The sequence below is a fragment of the Aotus nancymaae genome, unplaced genomic scaffold (assembly GCF_030222135.1).
Source record: "Aotus nancymaae isolate 86718 unplaced genomic scaffold, 86718_ANA_hifiasm-v0.15.2.pri h1tg000053l, whole genome shotgun sequence".
Classification (NCBI taxonomy): domain Eukaryota; kingdom Metazoa; phylum Chordata; class Mammalia; order Primates; family Aotidae; genus Aotus; species Aotus nancymaae.
In genome coordinates, this window is record NW_026988467.1 from 17,405,633 (window position 1) to 17,433,239 (window position 27,607).

At 49.0% G+C, this 27,607-nt stretch overlaps 1 protein-coding gene across 2 annotated transcripts; it reads left to right on the forward strand.

Annotated features, from left to right (window-relative positions):
* Positions 1–2,771: 2,771 nt before the first annotated feature.
* CDA (cytidine deaminase) lies at positions 2,772–27,607 on the forward strand. 2 transcript variants are annotated; one of them, XM_012439739.2, is made up of 4 exons: positions 2,772–2,985; positions 14,920–15,031; positions 21,965–22,022; positions 27,166–27,607. In XM_012439739.2, exons 1-4 carry the CDS (start codon positions 2,832–2,834, stop codon positions 27,280–27,282), a joined length of 441 nt encoding a protein of 146 aa, XP_012295162.1. In that variant the 5' UTR covers positions 2,772–2,831; the 3' UTR covers positions 27,283–27,607. The 2 variants fall into 2 exon arrangements, with proteins under 2 accessions (XP_012295162.1, XP_012295163.2); XM_012439740.3 differs by lacking the exon at positions 27,166–27,607 and adding an exon at positions 22,821–22,895.

Below are 27,607 nucleotides of genomic sequence, written 5' to 3' on the forward strand. Positions count from 1 at the left end.
AGCAAGTTTCCAAGCCCACTTTCTCCCTCCAACCAGATGGCCACCCCAGGTCCCTTCCATTAGGAATTCTAAGCCGGATGCAGTGGCTCATGTCTACTATCCCAAGACTTTGGGAGGCTGAAGGAGGCAGATCACATGAGGCCAGGAGTTCGAGACCAGCCTGACCAACACAGAGAAATGCCATCTCTACTAAAAAATATAAAAAATTACCAGGGCATGGTGGCGCATGCCTGTAATCCCAGCTACTTGGGAGACTGAGGCATAAGAATTGCTTGAACCCAGGAGGCAGAGGTTACAGTGAGCAAGATTGTGCCATTGCACTCCAGCCTGGGCAACAGAGCAAGACCCTGTCTCAAAAAAGAAAACGGAATTCTAGAGCCACCACTGGCACCCATGCTCCATACAGATGGGCTTGGAATGAGCGCTGTCCCCACATGTGACCACGAGCATGTAAAGAGCTTTGAAGGTGCCAAGGGCCATAATTAGCTCAGGAGGTCATCTAGGTTCTCCTAGCACTGTGGAGTCAAGGAGTCCTGAAGTCCAGTCCCAGGCCTGGACAGGGCTAGGTGTAGTAGACTGAGACAGGGCAGAGGACAGGAACAGGACGACTTATTGAGGTCTCTGACAGGCCTGGCAGGCCAGCAGGGCACTATAACTCTTTTCCCAGTTGCAGTGACACTTGGCCCCCAAAAGCTTTAGAATTATCCCCACATCAAGTGAGCACACAATGTCCTAAGACATCCTTGGCTTTCTGCGATCCAGGAAACTGCTCTAGATGCCAAAGGTACAGAGACAGGAGCAAAGTGCATGAGTGGAGCGGCCCTCAGCCCCAGCGGGAGGGAACAGACTGCCTGGCCGAGGGCTGGAGGCAGGGGGAAGGAAGGGGATCCGAGGGGAGGAGAGGCGAGGAGGAAATGAGCGAACTTTACCCAACTCTTTAGCGGCCCAGTTGGATGTCTGTGGTGTCCACATACGGCTGACAGCTCCAAGTCTGGGTCCAGAGATGCCAGCATGCGGACACGAGATGCTGCCTCGTCTTCTCCTCCTTTCCCCTGCCTTTCCCCCTTCGCCTTCGCCATTCCCCATCCAAATCCTCCTGCTGGTCGGGGGTGTGGAAACAGTTGGGTGTCTCTGGCCACTCTAGCTGCAGTTCTGCCCTCTGCGATCTTGGCCGACAATAATGACAATAACCCAGTTTGTGTGGAGTCACAGAGGGTGTTCACATCGTGACGTCACCAGACCCTCCAACCACACCCATTGCACACGCATTATGTCATTCGATCCTCATGACAACCCTGGAAGTGAAATAATATTAGTGCACCCGTTTCACAGATGAGGACACTGAGGCTTAGGGAGATTGCGTGTGACCTTCCCAACGTCATACAGCTAATGAATGGCAGGACTGCGATTCAAACCATGGTTTACTAAACGTCAAAGCTGGAGCTCCTCTACAATCTCAGGATCTAGAGCAGGGAATATTACCATCCCTGCTGTTGACATGAGGAAACTGTGGCTCAGGGAGGTCAAGTGACCTGCCAAAGCTTGTACACATGCAAAGTGGCAGAACCAGGATGCAAACACATTTCTTTCTTTCTTTCTTTCTTTCTTTTTGAGATGGAGTTTCGCTCTTGTTGCCCAGGCTGGAGTGCAATGGCACAATCTTGACTCACCGCAACCTCTACCTCCCAGGTTCAAGCAATTTTCCTGCCTCAGCCTCCTGAGTAGCTGGGATTACAAGTATGCATCACAATAACCTGCTAATTTTGTATTTTCAGTAGAGATGGGATTTCACCACGTTGGTCAGGCTGGTCTCAAACTCCCAACCTCAGGTGATCCGTCCACCTCGGCCTCCCAAAATGCCAGGATTACAGGCATGAGCCACCGTGCCTGGCCAACAAACACGTTTCTTTTACCACCAACATCAATGTCTATTTTGCCAACAAAACAGTGAGGGGCCCAAGTAAATGATCTCAACGGTCCCTCCACCCTCCAGCTGAGATACCTTTTTTTTTTTTTTGAGACAGGTCTGACATTCACCCGGGCTGGAGTGCAGTGGTACAATCTGAGCTCACTGCAGCCTTTGCCTCCTTGGCTCAAGCCATCCTCCCACCTCAGCCTCCCGAGTAGCTGGGACTACAGGCTTGTGCCACTATGCCCAGCTAATTTTTGCATTTTTTGTAGAGACAGGGTTTCACCATGTCACCAAGGTTATTCTCAAACTCCTGGGCTCAAGCAATCCTCCTGCCTCAGCCTCCCCAAGTGTTGGGATTACAGGTGTGAGCCACTGCACCTAGCAGCTGAGATACTTTTTAATTCTGGGCTGGGGTAAACAGAAGTTGGATGGAAAATGGGTGAAAATAAAAAAGGTCTCAGTCTTACTGCAGCTTGTTCATGCCTCCTACCTCAGGATGCCACAGTGGCTGCCCCAGCCCTGCCCTTTCAGCCTCATTCCTTCCCTCAGTGAAGGAGAGAAAAAGTGATTTAACAAACTGAGGGCTGTCAGCCCTTGGAGTTTGGACCTCTGAGATCTCACACTGACCTACCCAGCAGCTTCCTCCCTAAGAAATGTGTGTTCACGGCTACCTTCTACAGTGTCCCTAAGGCAGAGTGTGAAGCACACGCAGGCACCATCTGACACACCACACCTGCTGAGTCCAAACCGTGGGAGGCTCCTCTCCTAGACCCTGCATCCTGAAAGCCGGCACCTGACAGCCTGCCGGCTGGCTGCAAGAACACACCCAGGGGGAGGAGCTGCAGTCGTGTCTGGGGCCCGGCCCAGGCTGGCCAGAGCTCCTGTTTCTGCTGCTCTGCCACCTGCCTGGGGTACCAACATGGCCCAGAAGCGTCCCGCCTGCACCCTGAAGCCCGAGTGTGTCCAGCGGCTGCTGGTTTGCTCCCAGGAGGCCAAGAAGTCAGCCTACTGCCCCTACAGTCACTTTCCCGTGGGAGCCGCCCTGCTCACCCAGGACGGGAGGATCTTCCAAGGTAACGGTGGGCACACCAGGGTCCCCAGCCCAGCAGCCTGGGTGGGGGGTCAGAGGAGGATGTGCAGGACGGGGTGCAGGGACACAGGCAGTGGCAGGAGCGCAGCTCTGTCCCTTCTTCCCCCAGCCTCCACTGGACCGCTCCACCCTGCAAACCGCCCCAGACCACACTCAAATGTGGCTTAATCCAGGGGCTTTCAATGTTTGCTGGACTGGGATGAGGAAGGAAGTTAGAAGGAGGCAGAAAGGGGAGGCCATAAATCAAGAACATCAACAGTCCTGGGGTGCTGGCGGGGAGAGAGTTAATGCTTTCCCAGCCTGGGAAGTGCCTGGCACCTTACTGAGGCTTCCACCACACTACGTCCACACCTCCTACCCGCTGACCTAGGAACATGCTCACTTTTAAATGAAAACTACCGAGGCCAGAGAGGTGACATGACTTGCCCAAGGTCACACAGGGCGCCGGTGGTGAAACCCTGGACTGGAGTTTCCCCAAAGCCCTGCTCTCTCCTTCCACCTGCTGTGCTCAGTGCTGGCCAGGGTGGTGACCCGTTCGTCGGGGGTGGTCCTTGCGGAATCTTGGAGGAGAGAAGCCAGATGGGGTTTCGCAGTCCAGCAATGAGCAGTGCCCTGCAGGGCCTGGGCGGGTAGCGAACCTCAGGCCACCTGAGTCTGCTCTAATCTGTTCCTAAACTCTTTTCTTCCGTTCATTGCTTGTGTAGAAAAGTTCACGTGAACTTGTTTTAAACTCGTTTTTGCTAAGCTTGGGGCAGGGGGGGACAGGGTGTGGAGGTGCCCCTTGGTGTCATTCCTTGTCTGTTGGGTGTGACTTGCCTGAGTCTTAAACGTCTTTGAGCAGGAGAAGCAGCCTTGATTGAGTGCCAACAGCCTGTGAAAGGAAGGTGACTAATGCTATGCATTTAACCCCTGCAACCCTGAAAGGCAGAGAAGGAAACAGGTTCAGAAAGGTTCAGTGCTCTAAATCACAGAGCTGGCGCTGGAACCCAGAGTTCCCGACACCAAAAGCCGTTGCTCTGTGAAGAGTGAAGGATCTCTGAGCACCATGCTGAAATTCAGACCCGTTTTGGTGGCTGAGATGCATATTAAACATTAACCACCAGCACAAACAACAAACATTAATTAACCACCACTGCAAACACCGTTGCAACTCGCAACGTTACAGAATCTTGAATGTGGAATCCGCCCTTGACTCTTTCAAAAAACACCTTCACATCCTTTCTAGACGGCACAGAAAGGACCCACACTGACCCCTCCCGAAGTGCTTATCACATGGTGTCATCGCCGTCCACTTACGTATCTGCCTCTCCCTTGGGACTTTGTGCTGTAGAGGGCAGGGGCTGTGTCTTGAATCTTTGTACCATTGACTTTCTCCTGCTGTGATCCAGCACCTGCCTGGCCCAGAACAGGCACTCGATAACTGCTGAGTGACTGACCGGATGAATGAATGAGATGAGAACGTTTGGAGAAGCAGAAGGAAGAGGGATGGGGGGCCAGCGGCGGTGATGGGGCTCAGCATGCTGGGCCACGGCATTTCCTGTCCTGTGGGGCCAGCGTGGCTGCATTCCACCCATGCTTTCCAACACTGACACTGGTGTTCTGCTTGGACCAGCAGGAGGTCAGACGGCCTCATCATGCCTCCACAGCCAGGGGACCCCCATGCCAGAAAGCTCTGGTCCTTTCTTGTCTTAAAACCCACAATATGTTCTCACTGTTCAACACCTACTTATGAGTGAGAGCATGCGGTGTTTGGTTTGCTGTTCTTGTGACAGTTTGCTGAGAATGATGGTTTCCAGCTTCATCCATGTCCTGCAAAGGACATGAACTCATCCTTTTTTATGGCTGCAGAGTATTCCGTGCTCTATATGTGCCACATTTTCTTTATCAGAAATACCTAATGTAGATGACAGGGGGCTGGATGCAGCAAACCACCATGCCACTTAGTATACTTATGTAACAAACCTGCACGATCTGCACATGTCCCCCAGAACTTAAAGTATAATAAAAATAAAATAAAATAAATAAGAATAAATAGAAGGTAAGATAAAGGAGGCTAAAACTAACAACAAACAAACAAACAAATGACCCACAACAAAGGAGGCACACTTGCACTCAGAAGTGACACCTGGGAGCTCCTTCCAGCACAGTTGACGCCTCTGTCGCCCTCACGCTGATCATTCAATAGGTATTTGCTGAACATCAACTCTGTGCCAGGTAAGGTGCCAGGTGCTGGGGATATCACAGTGAGCAGGGATGACACAGTCTCTGTCCCCGTGGTGGGTCCCTCATCTTGCACAGGTGATGAGTGAAGGTATGAGCAGAGTGAATGGAGGAGGTGAGCAGGACTGTGGCCCATTTGCATTGCAGGGAAAGACCTGGTGTCACCAGAGAAAGGGTTGTGTGGTGGGGATTTAGGGAGTGGAGGCTTCAGAGGCAGAGGTTCCTGGGTTGGAAAGCTCGTGTTTACCAGCTGTGTGACACTCACCTTTCTGAGTGTCAGCTCACACATTTATTTATTTATTTATTTATTTATTTTGAGATGGAGTCTCGCTCTGTCACTCAGGCTGGAGTGCAGTGGCGTGATCTTGGCTCACTGCAACCTCTGTCTCCCGGGTTCAAGCGATTCTCCTGCCTCAGACTCCCAAGTAGCTAGGATTACAGGCACCCGCTACATACTCAGCTAACTTGTATTTTTAGTAGATACGGGGTTTCATCATGTTGGCTGATCTGGTCTTGTACTCCGAGGTGATCCACCTGCCTCAGCCTCCCAAAGTGCTGGGATTACAGGTGTGAGCCACTGTGCCCGGCCAGCTCACACATTTTAAGCCAGAGATCATAACACCTACCTTTCAGGGTTACTGTGAACAGAACCGGATCAGCTCGTATGCCTGGCACGGCATAGTAGGCAGCATCCGCTCTGATTCATTGGTGCCTATGCTGAATATGTTGAATTTCACCCCTGGTTGTGAGGCTTTAAATGAGCAAATGCATATAAAATGTTCAGCGCATTTTCTGCCTCGTAATGAGAATGTCACAAATGGTGGCTGCTTCTGCTACCACTATTAATGCTATCATTATTCTTATTATCTGGAGGCAGATTGTGGAGGGCTTTTGGAGGCCAGAGACACTAAGATTTGAAGAGGTAGGAAGTAGGGAGCCAAGGAATGTTATTAAGAAGAAGAATAACATAAAAGTGGTGTGTGATGACAATTAGTGTGACAGGTGCACCGGAAGGGCGGGGGCAGAGGAACAGTGTCGGGGGACAGTATCTGCTCTGCCCACTGACCTGTCTGCAGTGTCAGCCCATTTCCCGGGCCATCATTGGGCCTGGTAAGGTTTGTTGAACACACGAATGAAAGGCTTGGACTAGGACTGGGGCAGGTAGATTGAAGAGGAAGGAATGATCTGGGAGATACTGTGCGGGACAATGGATCGGGCCTGGCATGGGCAGTATTAGAAATAAAGGAAAAGTCTGGGTGTGGTGACTCACGCCAGTAATCCCAATGCTTTGGGAGGCCGGGGCTGGAGGATCACTTGAGTCCAGGAGTTTGAGACCAGCCTGGACAACACGGCGAGACTCCATGTCTACAAAAAGTACAAAACTGAGCTGGGTGTGGTGGTGTGCACCTGTGGTCCCAGATACGTGGGAAGCTGAGGTGGGGGGATCGCTTGAGCCCCAGGAGTTTGAGGCTGCAGTGAGCTGTAATCTCACCACTGTACATCAGCTGGACGACAGAATGAGACCCTGTCTCAAAAAGTAAAAAATAAAATGAGAAATTAAGGAAAGGCATATGGCTTTAGGATTTCCAGCCAGGTGGCCCAGGGGAATGATGACGCACTGACCGAGGCGAGATGCTGAAGGCATGGCTGGACCGTGCTGGGGATGTGCCGGGCAGGGGCCAGCAGCAGTATTCAAAGCTCCAATGGAGTAAGCTCACTAAGGGCTTCGTATAGACGACCTCTTGTAATCTCACAGCCACCTCATGATGGGAGATGATGACTTTCACATGCATTAGTCAGAGCACTTCCTAAGGTCAACGTCAGAAAGCAACCAGAACCAGAACCAGCAAGGGTAGAGCTTGCCTCAGAGCAGCTGGACCCAGGAACGCAAACATCACCATGCCCTTCTTTATCCTTCTGGGTGCTGGTCTCTTTCTCTTGTCCTGCAGGTAGCCTTTTTCCGGGCATCAGGGAACATGCGTGCAAGCAGTCTCTGCTTTCCATTCTTTTGTTTGTTTTAGAGGCAGGGTCTCTCTCTGCCTCCCAGACTGGAGCGCTGTGGCACAAGCCTAGCTCACTGCAGTCTCAAACTCCTGAGTTCAAGCGATCCTCCTGTCTTAGCCTCCCAAGTAGCTGGGACTACAATTGTGTACCACCCTGCCCAGCTAATTTTTTTTTAATGTAGAGATGAGGTCTTGCACGTTGCCCAGGTTGGTCTCGAACTCCTAGCCTCAAATGATCCTCCCACCTTGGCCTCCCAAAGTACTGGGATTACAGGTATGAGCCACTACACCTGGCCTGTTTATCATTCTTACAGCCTCAAAACCAGAGAGGACAGGACTCTTCCCTACCAACTCTACGTGGAAAAATTCCAAATAAGAAGTCCAATTGGTCCATCTCCAATTACAGGCACATCCAAAGGCCAATCACTGTTGTCATGTAGTGTGATTGGCCAGCTAACTCAAACTATCCCCTCCGTGGGGAGTGGGTGGGTCTGTTGCCACAAGAAGGGGTGGGGAGAGCTGAGCAGACCAAACTAATAGCCAAAACTCACTCACATTTTATCAAAGCCTGGGGATACCTGAGGCTCAGTTTCGTCTGATTCTAAATGTCCTGCTCTTTCTGCCACTCCTTGCTGCAGGGTGGGGATGGAGAAGGGACAGAGAGACTTGCACTGAGAAGGAAGGGGGACACATGCAAGGTGTTTATGAGAATCCCTGGATCTCTCTACCGAAGTAGGAAGGGAGGCCAGGTGCAGAATAGGGGGTGGATGCAGTAAGTTGGGGCTTGGAGCAGGGGGCGCCTGGACACCCAGAGGAAGCCTGGTGTGGCATCATGCAGTGAAGCAGAGCTGATCAGGAGGCAGAAACGGCACAGCTGCGTTTAGACACTGTGAGTTTACAGCTTATGGCGGGACAGGTCTGCCCAGGGCTGTGACTTTCTCCAGCTAAACACAAGACCAGCCCCAGTGAAGGCTTCCCCACTCTCCCTAGGCAGCTGGCATCCTATCCAATTCAAAAGCAGGCCTGGCTGCAAAGACAGCCTTGCTGTCACGACTTCATAATCATCATCATTTTCTCTCTGTTACTCCCGACCCTGGCCGGGACCTTGTGCCTCTCACAGATGGGCCACTCAGGATGGTGATTAACAACTACAACAATTAGGTTCTCAAGATGCACCTCCGGCTGGTGACATTCGTGACTGCTTGTGGAGAGAGCTGAGGGAGAGGTACAGAAAGAGGAGCTCACTGGTGAGAAAAGAGCTGCTAAGGGAAGAGGAAGTGAGGACACAAAGCGGAGAGTGAGATGACATCGAAGGAGGATTGAGAAAGCAAAGAAAATGGGCCGGGCGCCATGGCTCACACCTGTAATCCCAGCACTTTGGGAGGCTGAGGCGGGTGGATCACCTGAGGTCAGGAGTTCGAGACCAGCCTGGCCAACATGGTGAAATCCCGTCTCTACTAAAAATACAAAAAATTAGCCGGGCTTGGTGGCAGGCACCTCTAATTCTAACTGCTTAGGAGGCTGAGGCAGGAGAATTGCTTGAACCCAGGAGATAGATGTTGCAATGAGCTAAGATTGTGCCATTGCACTCCAGCATAGGTAACAAGAATGAAACTGTCTCAAAAAAAAAAAAAGTGGCTCATTACAAAGGCTAGCTTTACCACAGCCCCTCGACTCTATAGCTGAGTTCAAATATAATTCATACCTGAAATGGCGCATTTGCAGTGGGAGGAAATTAGGAACATGGAGAGAGTGTCATATTTCTTCAAGTATATGGACAGGACATTCCTCATGTGATTCTCAAATGTGGTGCTAGACCTGTAGCCTCAGGAACTCCTGGGAACTTGCTAAAATTTCAAATTGTTGAGCTCCATCCCAGTCCAGACCTATTGCATCAGAAACTCCAGGAGACAGGCTGAGAAGTGTGTTTTAAGACGCCCTCTACTCAGGAGGCTAAGGCAGGAGGATTGCTTGAGTCCAGGAGTTCAAATTCCAGCTGGGCAACATAACAAGATTCTGTCACTAAAAAATATATAAATAAATAAATTTTAAAAGAGAAGCTCTCCAAAACATTCTGATGCCTGTTTGCTTAAGTGTGAGAAATACTGCTTCAATCTTGTTAAGATCCCTCAGAAAAGAGAGCGGGTGCAGTGCTCTCTGGCGTCACTCTTTTCTCTGAGTGGCCTGGGCCCAAAATGCCTCACTGTGAGCTGCTTTCCTTTTGTCTTTCTTTTTTTTTTTTTGAGGCAGGGTCTCACTCTGTTGCCCAGACTGGAGTGCAGTGGCACAATCTCAGCTCACTGCAGCCTCGACCTCCTCAGCTCAAGCAATCCTCCCACCTTAGCCTCCCAAGTAGCTGGGACCACAGGCATGCACCACCATGCCTAGCTAATTTTTAAAATTTTTTTGTAGAGATAGGGTTTTGACATATTGCCCGGGATAGTATGAAACTCATGGAATCGGCCTCCAAAAGTACTGGGATTACAGGCATAAGCTACCACACCCAGTCTTGCTGATGTCTTCATCACATCTGACCCCAGCCCTGCCTTAAGCACCAAACCACCTCAAAATATGGCCTTCTTTCCTGCAAGGCTGTATAGAATAAGAAGAGACTGTTGTATCTCACAGGCCAGGATGCATGCTTTGGCCTCCTGCCACTAGCCTCCACTTTTACCTTCTATAAAATGGTGTTATAATAGTATCTACCTTACCCAACAGTTAAAAGGATCAACTGACATTATGCAGTGAAAGTGCTCCACAGAGTGCCTGGCAGATGAGTGCCCAGTAAAAGAAAGCAACTAGTAGGCTCGGCTCAATGGCTCACGCCTGTTATCTCAGCCCTTAGGGAGGCCAAGGCGGGTGGATCATGAGGGGACAGAATCCACCCCTGTCAGGAGTTCGAGACCAGCCTGGGTCAAAATGGTGAAACCTCGTCTTTTTTTTTTTTTTTAGATGGAGTCTCGTTCTGTCACCCAGGCTGGAGTGCAATGGTGTGATCTCAGCTCACTGCATCCTCCACCTCCTGGGTTCAAGCAATTCTCTTGCCTCAGCCTCCTGAGTAGCTGGGATTACAGGCACATGCCACCACACCCAGCTAATTTTTGTATTTTTAGTAGAGATGGGGTTTCACCATATTGGTCAGCCTGGTCTCAAACTCCTGACCTCGTGATCTGCCCACCTCGGCCTCCCAAAGTTTTGGGATTACAGGTGTGAGCCACCATACCTGGTGTGAAACCCCATCTCTTCTAAAAATATAAAAATTAGCCAGGCGTGGTGGCACGCACCTGTAGTCCCAGCTACTCAGGAGATTGAGGCAGAAGAATCGCTTGAACCCGGGAGGTGGAGGTTGCAGTGAACCAAAATTGCACCACTGCACTCCAGCCTGGGCAACAGAGCAAGACTCCATCTCAAAAAAAAAAAAAAAAAAAAAAAAAGCAATTAGTAATACTGGCACTAGTGCTATTTGGTCCAATCTTATCATTCTGGATTTCTAACTCAGAACCATCCCAGTCTCTCTCATGTGTGTTTTGAAGTAAGCAAAGACAATTGCAGAAACAGAACTGATTTGTCTGGTCAGATGACAGCCTATTTTCTGGGCTTAGAGAAGCAAAACAAAATCACCCAGCATTTTAGGACACAGTATGTGGGCAAGGGCCTCCTTCCTTTGTGTCAGTTGCCTTTTCTTTTTTTTTTTTTTTAGCAAGAAAATTCAAAGAAATGACTTGAATTTGGTAGAGGGTCCAAATAGAGTTATTCCTCTGCATCTTAGACATCTAGCACTGAAGTGGAAAACTCCACTCTTTCAATGATGGTTAGCCATCTCAGTCAACTCAGCTCATGCTATGGTTTGAATGTTTGCCCCTCCAAAATGCATAAGCGTACATTGGAGGGCTCCTCTTTTCAAATGTATGTGTTTATACATATTTTTAGAGACAGGATCTCGCTATGTTTAATTGCCAATGCAACAGTGTTGGGAGGTGGGACTAATAGGTGTTTGGGTCACGAGGGCTCTGCCCTCATGAATGGGTCCATGCCACTATAAAAAGGGCTTTCAGAGTGGATTCTCACTTTTTCACTCTCCTGCCCATATCCCAACTGTATTAACCAATCTCTGTACAGTTGCAAATGATAAAAATACACATGAAGGATTTTAGACAAAAGGAGGAGGTAGCGGTTCCTATAACTAAACTGTGGGAAGAGCTGGAGTGTAGCCAGATCTCAGGGGCAACTGGCACCAGCCAGACTCTTTTCTTTCCATCTGTCATCTTTCATCCATCCTTCTGAGTGTCCATTTCAGCCTCTCTCATTGGTCTCTTCCATAATGAATGGAAACATGGCAGCCCACACTCAGTGTCTTAGAGAGAAACTGAAGTTCCCACACAGAGATGAACTCTGATTGGCCAGTTTGAGTCAGGTGCTCGTCTTTAAGCCCATAGCAAGGTCATAGGAGACAAGATGGCAGCTCCCATTTGAACTTCATGTTGGGAAATAAGATAAGGGTCATTCCTCAGGGGGAAAAAAAGTAAGAGGTTCTAAGTTGTCAAAACAGAAGATATTCACTATAGTCTACCCTTTGGTGCTCAGTATACATGCCTGCTCTTTGTCCCCAAAGCAGAATTCCAAACCAGCCCCCACCTTACACCATCTCATGCACCACTGTGACCTCACTCACCCTCACCTCAGCAAGGGACCTGCAGCTGTGGCACCAGCGCTGTCTAATGACATCCATCAACTCTGGACATGAATGCCTGTGATCCTGAGAACAATTACCTAAATGACTAATCACTCCTAACATGCTAATGTAAATAATGAAGGGACAGGGAAGTATATGAGGAAAAATATATAAGAAGGCAATGACCAAATAATTCCCAAATTTGATAAACACTGAACAAAATACTGCATAATCACAATGAAGACTTGGACTTAGAAAAGGAAGGGTAGGCTGGGCACCGTGGCTCACATCTATAATCCCAGCACCTTGAGAGGCCAGGGCAGGAGGATCACTTGAGCCCAAGAGTTTGAGACTGGCCTGGGCAATAAGGCGAAACCTCATCTCTACAAAAAATACAAAACAATTAGCCGGGTGTGGTGGTGTGTTCCTGTGGTCCCTACTACTCGGGAGGTTAGGATGAGAGCCCAGGAGTTTGAGGTTGCAGTGAGCTATGATCGTGCCACTGCACACCAGCCTGGGCAACACAGTGAGATGCTGTCAAAAAGAAAGGAAAGAAAAGGGGAGGAGGGGGAGGGGAGGGGAGGGCAGGGGAGGGGAGTAAGTTGATGAAATAAATAAGAATACAGTGACTCGAACAAGATAGTTGCTTATTTCTCTTACCTAACAGACCAGAGGTGGACTGAGTCCACAGCATAGATGATGCATTTCTCTGTCCTGCAAGGTTGTCCTGGAGACCAGATTCCTTCTGTCTAGGTGTCCCACCATCCCAAGTTGTGTCCTCATCTGCATGTTCAGACTGACACACATCATCATCACACCCTCATCATGGGGTTTTATAGGCCAGACTTGTGGCTTCTTTGGCAATCCAATTCTATCAAAAACTTAGAAACATCCTGATCGATTTGCTTCCAATCATTTCCATACAGAAGTGCCACACCCAAAGAGCCCTTCTGGACACGGTCCTCAAGCCTGCGAACTCTCTCATTTTCCTAACTGGCTTCCATGCCTGGCCCACCCCTGCTGCCCCATCTTAATGCTGGCTATTGTGGTGCCTGAAACAACAGGCTGGGTGGGCAGATGGCACATCACTTCTTTGCCACAGGGCTGATTCCCATTGCCAGGGAGAGAAATTTTAGTGGTGGGTACCACAGCCTGCCTTCCCTGTCATTGCAGGTGGGGCTTTACCAAATAACAGACTAGTAGAAGTCACCGTGTGGCCATCTCGATTCGTCTGTGTTTTCTCCTTCATGTTGCTCAACCGCTAAGCCAATGTCACATACTTTAGATTTTTTTTGTTCAAGTTGCATCTCACTTTCACACAAATGTCTGTATTAGGTATGGGTTACGCTACTATAACAAACAGATTCCAAGATGCAGTGACACAAACATGATGGAATTCTGTTTTTCTCTCACACAACAATTCAGAGTTGGCAGTGGGCCCCAGGCAGACAGGCAACTCTGCTCCATGAGTTGACCAGTTTTCCAAATTCCTTCTCTCTCCTGCTGCTCCTCCATTCCCATGGCCACCATTCCCATGCAGTAAAGGTGTCCCACCCCATCACCTCCACCTTCCAGCCTGTGGAAGGGGAAGAAAACAGAAGTAACAGGCAAGCAACCTCCTTACCAAAAGTAAGATCCAGGAATTTCCCACATCACTTTGGGCCACATCCCATTGGCCAGAGCTACTTCACGTGGCCACACTGTGCTGCAAGGGAGTCTGGGAATTATAGTCTCTGGCTGAGTAGCCATGCTGGAATGGGGGACACTTGTATTACTTAAAGGAAGATTTAGGAAATGCATACTGGGGAATAATTCGCATCTCTGCCTCAGGGAGAAAGGCAATTTATAAACAATGATACAGACCATATACCACATCTTGCCAGTCAGGGCAAAGCTCAGGTCCCGTGGTGATTTGTTGGTGGACTCACTTCCCTGAAGAGGAACTCTCTCTTAGCCAATCTGGTTACATCAACATTTTGTTTCCTGGGAGCAGCCCTGGCTCATTGTCCCCCAGGAACAACCCTGAGAGAGCCACTAGGAGAGACTCCCTTACTGAGAGCTGGGCCATCTGAGGAGCCCACATCCCATTGGAGGCCTGAAGATTGCCTTAAATCTTGTGCAATCACAGACAACTTGCACAAAGTTCGGGGCAGGGGTGGGTTTTGTTTGTTAGTTGATTTCGTTGATAGTTGGTTTGCACAGTTTGTCTTACAATAAAACTAACATAGAACCCTGGCTGAACTCTGACAGCCAGTACCTAGCCCCCAAAATTTTGTCCAGGCTTACACTTGGAATCAGGATCTGTCGTAGTCTGTTGAGCCTGCTATAACAGAATACCGTAGACTGGGTAGCTTATAAATAACAGAAGTGTATTGCCTCACAGTTCTGGAGACTGGAAAGCCCAAGGTCAAGACACTGGCAGATGCGGCGAGGGCCTGCTTTCTCATAGGTGACTCCTTGCTATGTCCTCATGAGGCAGAAGGGGCAAGGCAGTTCTCTGGTTGTATGAGGGCGTGACTCCCACTCCTAGGCTTAGTCCCCTTCATTCCGTTCTCAGTATCTAATCATGCCTCCAAAGACCCCACTTCCTGATACCATCACCTTGGGGGCCAGGATTTCAACGTATGAATTTGATGGGAACACATTCATACCATGTGGCTCCTAGCTCTCTTAGATGCAGGTGTGGAGGCTCTACTTTACTTTGATAAGCCTCAGCATCTCCCCTGGCCTTGACCTCTGCAGGGGAGATGGGGCTGCCTAAGGTGCCTGTTGTGCTGCCCTGCTCCCAGGCTGTGCTTCATCCTGGAGGCACTGGGTAAATTAAGACAGTGCGAAGTTCTTAGGAAGGGCCACTACCATGGGCCAAAGGGTCTACCAATGCCCCAGGTCAGTTGTCCTTTCCTTCTCCCCACCTCATTTGGAGTAACCAGTTCCTGCTCTGGAATGGGGCAAGCCTCTTACTCAACACACGTGCAGGAAGTGGCTCTGCCGGACATACCTCTGGACTCTCCTCTCTTCTCAGGGTGCAACATAGAAAACGCCTGCTACCCCCTGGGCATCTGTGCTGAACGGACTGCTATCCAGAAGGCCATCTCAGAAGGGTACAAGGATTTCAGGGCAATTGCTATCGCCAGGTGAGTGGGAAAGCCAGGTTGCAACAATATTCATTCATCTCCTCAGCCAACATCCCCCTTACACATATTATTCATTCATTCCTTTATCTGACTTGTTTATTGTGGACTTCCTATGTGCCAGGCACTGTATAAGGCCTTGGGCTGAGTGCTGAGGATAAGGAGATAAATAAGGAAATGGACTCTGCCCTCAGAGAGCCTGCAGTGTAGGCAAATAAGCAAGGCAACTCTCATCCAAGGGCCGGTATGCCCTGTTCCAGCAACAGAAAATCATACAGATTCCTCTCCTAAAAGATATAACAGAAAGGCAGCATTAGGAGGCAGCACACATAAAGCAGGAGGGACCTAAAAATCACCTGCTATAGACTCCCTTGCCACCAACCCCATTTTATAGCTGATGAAATTGAGGCCCAGAGAAGTTGAACAACTTTCCTGGGAGTTAGTGGCAAAGCTGGGACAAAACCCAGGTTCCAGAGTCTCACTGCAGGGCTCATTGCACTGCGTCATGCTGTGCCGGGAGATGGAACCCTTTTCCCTGCTCTCCTCAAGCTGATGCTAGGATCCTGAATGAGCCACTCAGCACTGCTCACTCCTTCATCTGGCAACACTCACCTCACGGTGCAAGAACCAGGATACAAAGACAGCCAGGTAAACACCAGTTATGGTTCAAACTCATCAGAGTCCAGCCCAGGTTCTGGCTGAACAAGAGACCCAATCAATGCTCCTATGTGTCCCAAACAGAAATATCCTAGTTGGCATGAGCTTACTCTCCAAAGGAGCATGTTGAATTCTTATTGGCTCTGGCCCCAGACTCAGTGGTTTCAGGATTCAAGCACGTAAATGAGCTCTTTTTCTAATTTGGACTCCATTAATTTAATGACTTAGTGGTGAATTGCTCCTATCTGCAACTTTGCATTGTGTATGACAGTTTTCTTAACAAGTTAATGAGGAAAATGACATGGGAAATGTTTATCCCACCTAGAAGGAGGCTGCATGCCTGTTGGTCTTTAGGGACATCTGGGTGCACAGGTCACATTCTACGAGGGAATTGTCTCTTCACTCATAGTGGAGTTAATTCCTGTGGCAGAGCTACAGCACCTTTCTGGCTAAAATGCAACCAGCAGAAATGCAGGAGTTTAGTGCAAGGCCAGTGGGGACTGCACAGAACCAAGCCCACGTGCCTTTTCTAAGATCCTAAACTTTGCCTCAGTCTGGCCCGGAGGTGACCCAGCTTATTCAAGATTCGTTTCCGAGTAGGTGAAGCCCCAGGGGCACTTAAGGAGAAGGACTCTACCCAAGAGCCTTCCCTGTGACCGGTGTCCTGGCTTCCTTTCCGTTTCCAGAGGAATAAATGATGCTGTACTGAGAACATTTTGTGCAGAGAGGCCAAGATCATGATGTGAATTGCACTTTATGAAACGAAAAGGAGGGAAATAACTCAATTTCAAAGGTGATCCAAGAAAATAATGATATTCTAGGGAAAAAGAGGCCAAAGTCAACCAAAGGATAATGATGCCTCGCTCTGTTTAGAATTTTCCAAATGAGAGGCTTTTTCTCTTGGTCATTAACTACTTTTAAACACAGCTAAGTGTCACTAGCAGTGATTAGCAAGTGTCCTTATTTACATAAAACCCGCCATTTTCCCAGCACCCAACTGCTGTACTCTGGGTATGCAGCCTGCATCAGCTTCCCTGAGCCAGAAATGTACTCATTATCGCACTAATGATTTGTTAAATTGAGAGCATTTGTGGACTTAGAGGATGAATGCGAAGTGCCAACTCCCTTGTTAATATCGGATGAGTCTGAACAACCTCAGAGAGAACGCCTCTGAGATCTCTAACAAGGGTGACCACACTCAGGAAAGGTGCAGGTGCGTGTGTCTTATTGCTCACAGAGTTAAGCTTGCCCCACTGGGGTCCCAGCTGTAGTGATAGAGTCTAGGTTTCCAGCTCGTTTAGTCTGATAAGCACGGTCTCAGTGTGTGACCAAGGTGAGCACAAACCACAGAAAACTGTAAATAGCCAGCAAAAGGCAGGACAAAGTGAAGGGCAGGGGAGAGGGAGAAAGGGGGAAGCGTGAAGAAACGTCCTGATGTAGCCAGCAGGTGCTCACTCTTGAGTGCTCTCTCTTGGCGGGAACGTTGAATAACAGAAGCCCAGGCTTCAGGCTCAGTGAAACCGGTTTTCAAATTCAGCCACATTGTCGACCTTGGGCATGTTGTTTAGACCCCAGCCTGGCTTCTTATCTGTGAAATGGAGGACACTGGTCTGCTATGGGGGTCTCGTGAAACAATTTCTGTAAAGTTCCTGACACAGAGTGTGTAATAAATTCAAACCAATATATAGTTTTTTTAGCTTTTTGTTCCGTTCTATTTTGTTTCGTTTGAGAATAAGTCTTGTCGGTGCTGCTCAGGCTGGAGTGCAGCGGCAAGATCTCAGCTCACTGCAACCTCCGCCTCCCAGGTTCAAGCGATTCTCTTGCATCAGCCTCCCAAGTAGCTGAGACTACAGGTGCCGGCCACCATGCCTGGCTAATTTTTGAATTTTTAATGGAGACAGGGTTTCATCACGTTGGCCAAGCTGGTCTCAAACTCCTGGCCTCAAGTGATCCACCCACCTCAGCCTCCCAAAGTGCTGGGATTATAGGTGTGAGCCACCCCCACCAGCCTCAAACTATTATATTGTTTTAAAGTTATCGTTATTTCTTCTGCCACAAAACTACCAAAGGCAGAGTGTGTAGATTTGGGGTTCACATCTTGGTTCTGCCACTTACTAGCTCCGTGGCCTTGGGCAAGTCGCTTCACCTTTCATGATCTCCAGCATGCAGGTGATAAGAATGCCCCGTCCCTTCCAGGGTCGTTGGGGGATTAAATGAACTAATACACTTAAGGTCCTGAGCACAGAGGCTGGCACACAGAACCACCATGTACATGTCAGCCGTGACTGTTAATGGGCTGTCTGCATCCTCAGTGCTAGGTTGCCTGGGAACATCATCCTTGACTTCTGTTGTTGAAGCCTACACCAAATCTGCCTTCCCAGTGGAATGCATGCTTTCCCACCTTGGAATCTCTGATGCAGGTCACCTTGTCCAGGGAGCTAGCCATTGGGTAGTGGGCCACACATGCCACAAGATTCAGAAAGGAAGCGGTGAGCTCAGCAGGGGTCAGATCATACAGGGCCTTACAGGCCGTGGAAGGAAGGCTGAATTCAGAACAGCTTTCCCATGGCCCTAACCATGCCCTAACCATGCCTTTGTTACGGCATTTACGTGAAATTTTATCTTCCCCTCTAGAGGGTAAGCTCCAGGAATGGTCCGATTGGTCTCTGTGGCTCCTTCCCATGCCTGCCTGGCATAGAGAAGGGTTTTGGTCAACATGTGTGGAATGAAGTGAAAAATAACCCCCAAAGAGTGTAGGAGAGGCCCCGGCTGCAATAGCTGTCACTCAGTAATTGCAAGAGTTCACTGGTATCCTGGACGGGAGTCCCCATCCTCTCAGGTGCCCATGAGTTTTTCTTCTGAAGCTGGAAGCATGCTCAGAGAGGACCCCATCTTTCCATAGAACAGAACCTTTCATTGACTGGACCCCCACATATAAAAGGTAGTTATGGCAAGGATTAGGGAAAAGAGCACCACGGCTGTTTTATTCTAATCATATTGTCTATCTCTAGCTCCACTTGACACCTTGGCTGGTTAGTTGGTAGGTTGATCAATTGCCTACCTCCCCTCACTAGTCTATAAACTCCTAAGCATAGTGAATTTTGTCTGTTTTGTTCACTGCTGCACTCCTAGCACCAATGACAGTGCCCGGCACATAGTAGGTGCTCAGTAAATATTTGTTGGTTGAAATGAGACGATGCATATAAAATGCTTTGCAGAATGCCTGACACGTTTTAGGCACACATTATCTTAATAACAATTGTTGGGCTGGCACAGTGGCTCACACCTGTAATCCCAGCACTTTGGGAGGCTGAAGTGGGCAGATCACATGGTCAGGAGATCAAGACCAGCCTGACCAACATGGTGAAACCCCGTCTCTATTAAAATAACAAAAATCAGCCGGGCATCGTGGCATGCACCTGTAATCCCAGCTACTCAGGAGGCTGAGGCAGGAGAATCACTTGAACCCAGGAAGCGGAGGTTGCAGTGAGCCAAGATCGCACCACTGCACTCCCGCCTGAGCGACAGAGTGAGACTCTGCCTCAATTAAAAAAAAAAATTGTTATTAAGATATAATAAGGTGAATTATGAAATAGTACATAAAGCGCATAGTATATAATAAAACCGTATATGATAAAGCACCAAAATTATGACAGAGCTTACATATGTAAGGAAATAAATGTCCAGCAATTAGTACAGGCAGTAACAATGTGTATACAGCATTCTAAAGTTTACAAAGTCTTCCTTACACCTTATCTCATTTTATCTCCTAGCATTCTTACAAAGCAGATGACATATCATCCACAATTTACAGCAAATAAATGAGCCTTGGATGAGTTAAAATGACTTAGTCAAAGTCACACATAGTAAAAGGAAGAGCCAACTAAGAACTAAAATTTAAATCCTGTGTTCTGCCAGGCGTGGTGGCTCGTGTCTATAATCCCAGTACTTTGGGAAGCCAAGGTACAAAGATCTCTTGAGCCCAGGAGTTCGAGACCAGCCTGGGCAATATAGTGAGATCCTATTTCTACAGCAAATCAAAAATTGAGCGGAGTATGGTGGTGCATGCCTGTAGTCCCAGCTACTCAGGAGGCTGAGGTAGGAGGATCCGTTGAGGCCAGGAGGCAGAGGCTGCAGTGAGCCATGATTGTGCCCCTACACTCCAGCCTAGACAACAGAGCAAGACCCTGTCTCAAATAAATAAATAAATGTCCTATGTTCTTTGAGAGATATTACAAAGCTATGGGTCCAGAAAAGCAAGGCAGATGGTGGCTGCTGGCTTCACCTGTGGTGCTCCAACAGGCTTGGAATTTTCCGTCATCAAAGCCACCTGTTTTAGGGACCATCCCTTTCCTGCTCAAAGCTAGAGGTCTGCTTACAAGAGCCTAAACTCTCACAGGTAATCCCTGGCTGGTGAGCTTCTCTTCTCCAGGCTTTCTCCAGTGCAAGGAGCCCATTTTTCTCTCTGAGTCACTTGCACTTTATTCTTTCATGCCTCAGGGCCTTTGCACATACTGTTTTTTGTTTGTTTGTTTTTGTTGTTGTTGTCATTTTGTGAGACAGGGTCTCACTCTGTCGCCCAGGCTGGAGTGCAGTGGCACAATCTTGGTTCACTGCAACCTCCACTTCCCAGGCTCAAGTGATCCTCCCACCTCAGCCTCCCAAGTAGCCCACACCACCACACCCAGCTAATTTTTTGTATTTTTAGTAGAGACGGGGTTTCGCCATGTTGGCCAGGCTGGTCTCGAACTCCTGACCTCAGGTGGCCCACCAGCCTTGGCCTTCCAAACTGCTGGGATTACAGGTGTGAGCCACCGCGCCTGGCTGCACAAACTATTTATTTCCTTTGCCTACAACACAGAGAAACACAGAGCTTCAGAATAGCATCTCTGCCTCTTCATCACACTGAACCTATCTCCTCACCGTTAAAGTGGCCATTCTGACATTTAGGCTGCTCTGAGAATTACACGAATTAATGAATGTTGAGTGCCTGGTACAGAGCCTGGCATACAGTAGGCACTCACTCAATGGTGGCTTATGAACTCTACACTTCCTCCAAGGATCAGGACACATGACTCCTTCTCTATAAAATTTTCCTTCTCAGTCCACAGGCAGGGATTAGCTCCCTCATACTGTGTGTTCCTGCTGCATTTTTTTTTTTTTTGAGAAGTTTCATTCTTGTTGCCCAGGCTGGAGTGCAATGGCGCTTTCTTGGCTCACTAAAACCTCCACCTCTCAGGTACAAGCTATTCTCCTGCCTCAGTCTCCTGAGTAGCTGGAAACTACAGGCGCGTGCCACCACACTGTGCGACCCCGGTTGTGGGACCCCGACCCACGGAGGCAGGCAGGCGCTCGACCGACACGAGGAAGGAAGCGTTGTGACCAGTACCGACTTTAGAATCGCGCGCGCTTTCTTTGTTCAATCTGTTTTATAGGGGCAGAGGGCCTGGGGCGGCGGGAGAGCTGATCTGGCAGGTAGTGATAGGCTAGGGGGAGTTGACCTGGCGGGTAGTGATTGGCCAGGTTGGTTACTAGGCAGGAAACCTGCCGGGCGGGAGTTTGTGGGAGGGGAGGTTAAGGGAGAGCTGATGGGGTGGATGGTGATTGGTTCAGTGACCGGCCGGGCGGGAAGGTTGCTGGTCTCGGGCCGGGCCTGGATGGAATGAGATAAGGGCCCCTCCCTGCCGGGGAGGAAGGGCTACCTTTGTCGGGAATTAGGCCCTTTCCACATGGCCGGGGAACGGGGCCAAAAGTCCCCTACCAGACACACACCCAGCTAATTTTTGTATTTTAAGTAGAGACAGCGTTTTACCATGTTAGCCAGGCTGGTCTCAACTCCTGACCTCAAGTGATCCGCTCATCTCAGCCTCCCAAAGTGCTGGGATTACAGGTTGGAGCCACCACACCCAGCTGCATTTTGTTTAAAATGATAACTCAGCTGGTTTTTTACATCACGCATTGGCCTGAACAATCTCCTGAAGACCAGAGACACATTCTCTTCGACCTTTGTATTCCCAGGGTGTGGGTGACGGTAGGTGCTCACTAAACGTTTATGGACGGCACTAACGAGAAGTCCCGCCCATGGCCCTGCCTTGTGGCAGTGTGGAAAGCCACCACGAGGCCTTCTCAGCCTTTAGGACACAGCGTGTCCGTGAATCAGGAACAGCCTGATGGGGTAGGACTCGAATCAGGAACAACCGGGACTCAGGGCCTGAATATTAGCAATTGTCCTCAGGCCTTGGGAGAGACTAATTTGAGTTTGATTCTTTGCTTCCCTAGTGACATGCAAGATGATTTTATCTCTCCATGTGGAGCCTGCAGGCAAGTCATGAGAGAGGTAAGCAGCTTCGCTTGCTTTCTGGAATGCAAACCTCTTCCTGTCACAGGCTATGGGAGCCACGCCAAGCTGCAGGCGTGGCAGGCGTGGAGATGCAGCTACTGTCCTGTTGGCTGGGTTGGCTGACTTCTAAGGCCCCTCCCTACACTTGCATGAGTCACTAGAAATTATTCCTTCATTTAACAAATACTTGGCCGGGCGCCGTGGCTCACGCCTGTAATCCAAGCACTTTGGAGGCCAAGGCGAGCCGATCACCTGAGGTCGGGAGTTCAAGACCAGCCTGACCAACGTGGTAAAACCCCGTCTTTAAAAAAAAAAAAAAAAAAAAAATACTTACTGAGTGAGTGTTGGCCCTGTGCCAGGCACTGAGGTAGCTCTGCGGAGGCAACAGGGAAGAGATGGGCCAAGCCGTGCCCCACAGAGCTAACAGACTAGTGCAGGAGACAGACGATAAACAAAGAGCAAAATAAATAAAGGAACGGTTTCTGAGAGTCAAGAGGGCCCCAGAGGAGGAAAAAATGCAGAAAAAAAAGTCCAGTGACAAAGGGGCAAGCAGGGGACACTGCAGACTGGGGCCAGCGAATGACAGCCTATGGGCCAAATCCAGCTTGCTGCTTGTATTTGTAAATAAAGTTTTATTGGTACACAGCCACGGACATTCATTCACCTGTTGTCTATAGCCACTTTGCCCTGACAACAGCAGAGGTGAGCCATTATGACAAAGGCCACGTGGCCTCTAAACCTAAGGTATTTACTGTCTGGTCCTTGACAGAAAAATGTTTGCCAATCCCTGTTTAGATGTCCAGGAAGGTCGTCTTTTTGAGGATGACATTTGAGTAGAAATATAAATAATGAGAAAAAAAATGAGACAGACAAAGGCCTAGAAGAGGAGATTCCAAGGCAGTAGAACCAGCAGATTTCACGCTCAGACTCTTGGTGAATTTGAGAAGAGTCAAGAAGGCCCCCAAAGGTCTATGGCCTGGTAAGTGGAAGGAAAGCAACGGGATTAAGTCAGAGGGGACGGCAGGGGCCAGATCACAAAGGGCCTTGTAGGCCATGGGACGAAGGGTATATTTTATTCCAAGGATAAAGTAAACTGAAGTGTACACAAACATGGTTAAAATGGCAAATTTTATGTTATATATAATTTATCACATTAAATACACTGGGTAAAAAGAGAATAGAGGTCAGCCATTGGGTATTTCTAGGAAGAGTCTTGGGACATCTGAAGTACTTTTTATAAAAGTCTTCTTGTTGGAAAGCTGCAGTTTCTTCAATTCTAAAAACAAAAGCATAGGCCAGGCATGGTGGCTCAGCCTGTAATCCCAGCAGTTTGGGAGGTAGAGGCAGGAGGATAACTTGAGACCAGGAGTTCGAGACCTGCCTGGGCAACATAGCAAGACCCTGTTCTCCACACACAAAAAAAGAATAGAACAAAACAAAAACATGAAAACAAAGAGATAGTTTAGTTCATGGGTTCTTAATCCAGGCTCAGGGGAAGGTTTTCATCTTTATATGTACATTTGGGGAAAGGGGAATGTCAGTAACTATTGTGGATTCTCAAAGAGATCTGTGTCCTCTAGAGCCTCAAAAGATGAGAGAATACACAGGCCCTGAGCTCCAGCATGATACCATCAGCCCCTCGAAATACAGCATCCTGTGGGCATGGTGGTTCACACCTGTAATCCCCACACATTGGGAGACTGAGGTGGGAGGGTCACTTTAGCCCAGGAATTCAAAACTAGCTTGGGCCACATAGTAAAACTCAGTCCCTTCAAACAATTTAAAAATTAGCAAGGCATGGTGGGGCATGCCTGTGGTCCTAGCGGCTCCAGAGGCTGAGGTAAAAGGGTCACTAGAGCCTGGGAGGTCAAGGCTGTAGTGAGCTGCACTCCTGCCTGGGTGGCAGAGCGAGATCCTGTCTCAAAAATAAATACATACCAAGGGCCAAGTGCGGCGGCTCACGCCCGTAATCCCAGCACTTTGGGAGGCCAAGGCGGGTGGATCACAAGGACAGGAGTTCGAGATCATCCTGGCCAATATGGTGAAACCCTGTCTCTACTAAAAATATAAAAACTAGCTGGGCATGGTGGCACACTCCTGTAGTCCCAGCTGCTCAGGAGGCTGAGGCAGGAGAATTGCTTGAACCCGGGAGGGGGAGGTTTCAGTGAGCCGAGATCACACGACCACACTCCAGCCTGGGCAACAGAGTGAGACTCCTTCTCAAAAAATACATACATACATACATACATAACAGCATCTTGTTTAATCCCCTCCCCAGGACTGAGGGAAGTGCATGTCATTATTCCCATTTCCCAGTGACTACTCTGAGGCTCAGAGGAGTAAAATGACTTGCTAAGGGGCCCCCTGCCAGGCGGTGACACACGAGTAATCCCGGCCCATGAGGCTGACTCTAACGCCCATGCTCCTGACAGCTGCCTCTCTGTCTTTGTGGTTCTATAAGTTGGACAAAATTATTTTCAGCCATGGAGGAAACATAATGGTATTTTGCCTTGTGGATGCTGCTTGTACCGTGGGAGTTTCTGCTTTTGGAGTTGTGTTTTGGGAGAGAGGAGGTTGTTTTAGCTTTGTTTTTGTGCCGTGGGGTTTCAAAGCATCTGGGAATACAGACATTTCCATCTTCCTCCTGCTTCCTGCCAGGAGCGTAAATCAGACACATTTCCCAAACCCAAAAACATACCGCCAGGAAAGCAGTGAATTTATGCCATGGAATTTGTCTCACTTAAGACGGGCAGAAATAGCCGCCCTGCACGGTGGAAACGTTGAAGATCACATAAGGAAGCCACGACAGGGCGCCACGTCCCTGGCTCCCCAGGCCCCGACATGATCCAATTGCTCAGTGCTGTTTTCTTCGAACAGATTGGACGTTGGCAAACGAGAGAAGGCAAATGAAAAAGCTGAAGGAGGCAGAGGCGAAACTGAACCAAAATGCAAATAATAAGAGATGATGTGTTGGGGCCAGGGACCCAGCACAAAACTCGCCTCTGCTCAACTTTCATCCGTACCCTCAGGCAGAGCCTGTCAAGCAGAAACATTTCCCTCCTTAAAACATTCATTCTAGGCCAAGTGCAGTGGCTCACACCTGTAATCCCAGCACTTTGGGAGGCCGAGGTGGAGGGATCACCTGAGTTTGAGACCAGCCTGACCAACAGGGAGAAACCCCTTATCTAAAAAATAAAAAAAATTAAAAGGTGAAAAAAAGTCATTAATTCTAAAAAAGCCAGAAGATTGTGTGCCCGGCATTAACTTGGTGATTGAGAGAGAAGTGTGGAAGAACAGGAGGATACAGACCTGAGCAGTCACTGGCTACCAACATAATCAGTAAGAATGGCATCTATTAACTGAGCACCTACTATGTGCACAGAAATGCTTTACATGGGCCGGGCGCGGTAGCTCACACTTGTAATCCCAGCACTTTGGGAGGCCGAGGCAGGCAGATCACAAGATCAGGAGTTAGAGACCAGCCTGGCCAATATGGTGAAACCCCATTTTCACTAAAACATACAAAAACTAGCCAGGCGTAGTGGCGCACGCCTGTGGTCCCAGCTACTGAGGAGGCTGAGGCAGAAGAATCGCTTGAACCTGGAAGGTGGAGGTTGCAGTGAGCTGAGATCACGCCACTGCACTTCAGCCTGGGTGACAGAGCGAGACTCTGTCTCGGGGGGAATAAAAAAAAGATGCTCTACATGAATCATCTCTGCATCTCACAATACCTGGCCAGGAGGAGCTTGAGTCTGACAAGAACCTCCAGGACTCTTGCTTGTCATGATGCCACTGCTGATTTATCTGTCGCCTACCATCCTGCATTCTCCCAACCCTAAAACCATTCCAGGGACCGAGAGACTGAGTGAGCCCCAGAAAGTTGTGATTTTCCCAAGGTCACACAGCAAACAAGCAGTGCTCCTCATAGTACAGGAGAAAGATCAAGAGACAAATTAGTCTTTGCTGACTTTATCCTGCTAAGCTTCAGTTTCCTTATCAGAAAAATGGGCATTATAATAGCACTTACCTCACAGTGTCATGAAACTGTGATCATGAAACCATGCATGTGCAGTATCTATGTGATATGGCTTGGCTGTGTCCCCACCCAAATCTTATATTGAATTCTAGCTCCCATAATTCCCATGTGTCATGGGAGGGACCTGGTGGGAGGTAATTGAACCATGGGGGTGGGTCTTTCCCATGCTGCTCTCTTGATAGTGAATAAGTCTCACAAGATCTGATGGTTTTATAAATGGGAGGTCCGTTGCACAAGTCCTCTCTTGCCTACTGCCATGTAAGACATCCCTTTGCTCTTCCTTCATCTTCTGCCATGGTTGTGAGGCCTCCCAGCCATATGGAACTGTGAGTCCATTAAAGCTCTTTTCTTTTTTGTTTTTTGTTTTCTTTCTTTCTTTCTTTTGGACACAGAGTCTTGCTCTGTGGCCCAGGCTGGAGTGCAGTGGTGTGATCTCGGCTCACTGTAACCTCTGCCTCCTGGGTTCTAGAGATTCTCCTGCCTCAGCCTTCCGAGAAGCTGGGATTACAGGCACTTGCCACCACACCTGGCTAATTTTTATAATTTTGATAGAGATAGGCTTTCACCATGTTGGCCAGGCTGGTCTCAAACTCCTGACCTCAGGAGATCTGTTCAGCCTCCCAAAGTGCTGGGATTACAGGTGTGAGCCACCGTGCCCGGCCTAAACCTCTTTTCCTTATAAATTACCTAGTCTTGGGTATGTCTTTATTAGAAGCTTGAGAACAGACTAATACACTGTGTGTACGTAGCAGGCACTTAACTTCTCCTGGTGTGAGGTGTGAAGGGGATACTGTAAGGGAAGCGGGTGTTAGTTGTCATTTGTCATAGCAGAAGGAGGTCTGGCTCCAGGGTTGGCTGTTGCTCTTATAAAGTCCTGGGTGAGTCTTTCATGGTGCCTGTTCACAGTGTGCCGTGCACTGATCAGCTTCACAGCATTCTTTAATTTCCTCCTCCCTACAGCTCTATGATCCAGGTACAATTATGGTCATTCCCATTTTACAGATGAGAAAATCAAGGCAAAGAGAGGAACATTAGACAGTGAGTGGTACAGTCAGACCCTGCAGCCACACTGCATCTCTCATGCCGGCTTTGCCTCTTTTCCAGTTTGGCACCAACTGGGCCGTGTACATGACCAAGCCGGATGGTACGTATATTGTCATGACGGTCCAGGAGCTGCTGCCTTCCTCCTTTGGGCCTGAGGACCTGCAGAAGACCCAGTGACAGCCACAGAACACCCACTGCCTGTGACAGCCACCTGGAGCACATCATAAAGATGTCTCACAGCCCTGGGGACACCTGCCCAGTGGGCCCCAGCCCTACAGGGACTGGGCAAAGATGATGTTTCCAAATTACACTCCAGGCCAGCACCCCTCCTAGCAACCTGCCTTGGGACTTAGAACACCCCCTGCCTTTCCTTTCCTTCCGGTGGGGCCCTCTTTCAAAGTCCGGCCTAGTGTGGACTGGTTCCCCATCAGCCTTCCCAAGGTTCTATCTGGTTCCAAGCAACTTTTATAATTACAAACATCACAGAACATCCTGAATCCAA

What these genes read in the sequence shown, in the direction of transcription:
- CDA (XM_012439739.2), top strand. Translation starts at nt 2,832, where the DNA reads ATGGCCCAGAAGCGTCCCGCCTGCACCCTGAAGCCCGAGTGTGTCCAG. An exon ending in GGACGGGAGGATCTTCCAAG is followed by an intron (nt 2,986 to 14,919) that starts GTAACGGTGGGC and finishes CTCTCTTCTCAG; the next exon opens with GGTGCAACATAGAAAACGCC. An exon ending in AGGGCAATTGCTATCGCCAG is followed by an intron (nt 15,032 to 21,964) that starts GTGAGTGGGAAA and finishes TTGCTTCCCTAG; the next exon opens with TGACATGCAAGATGATTTTA.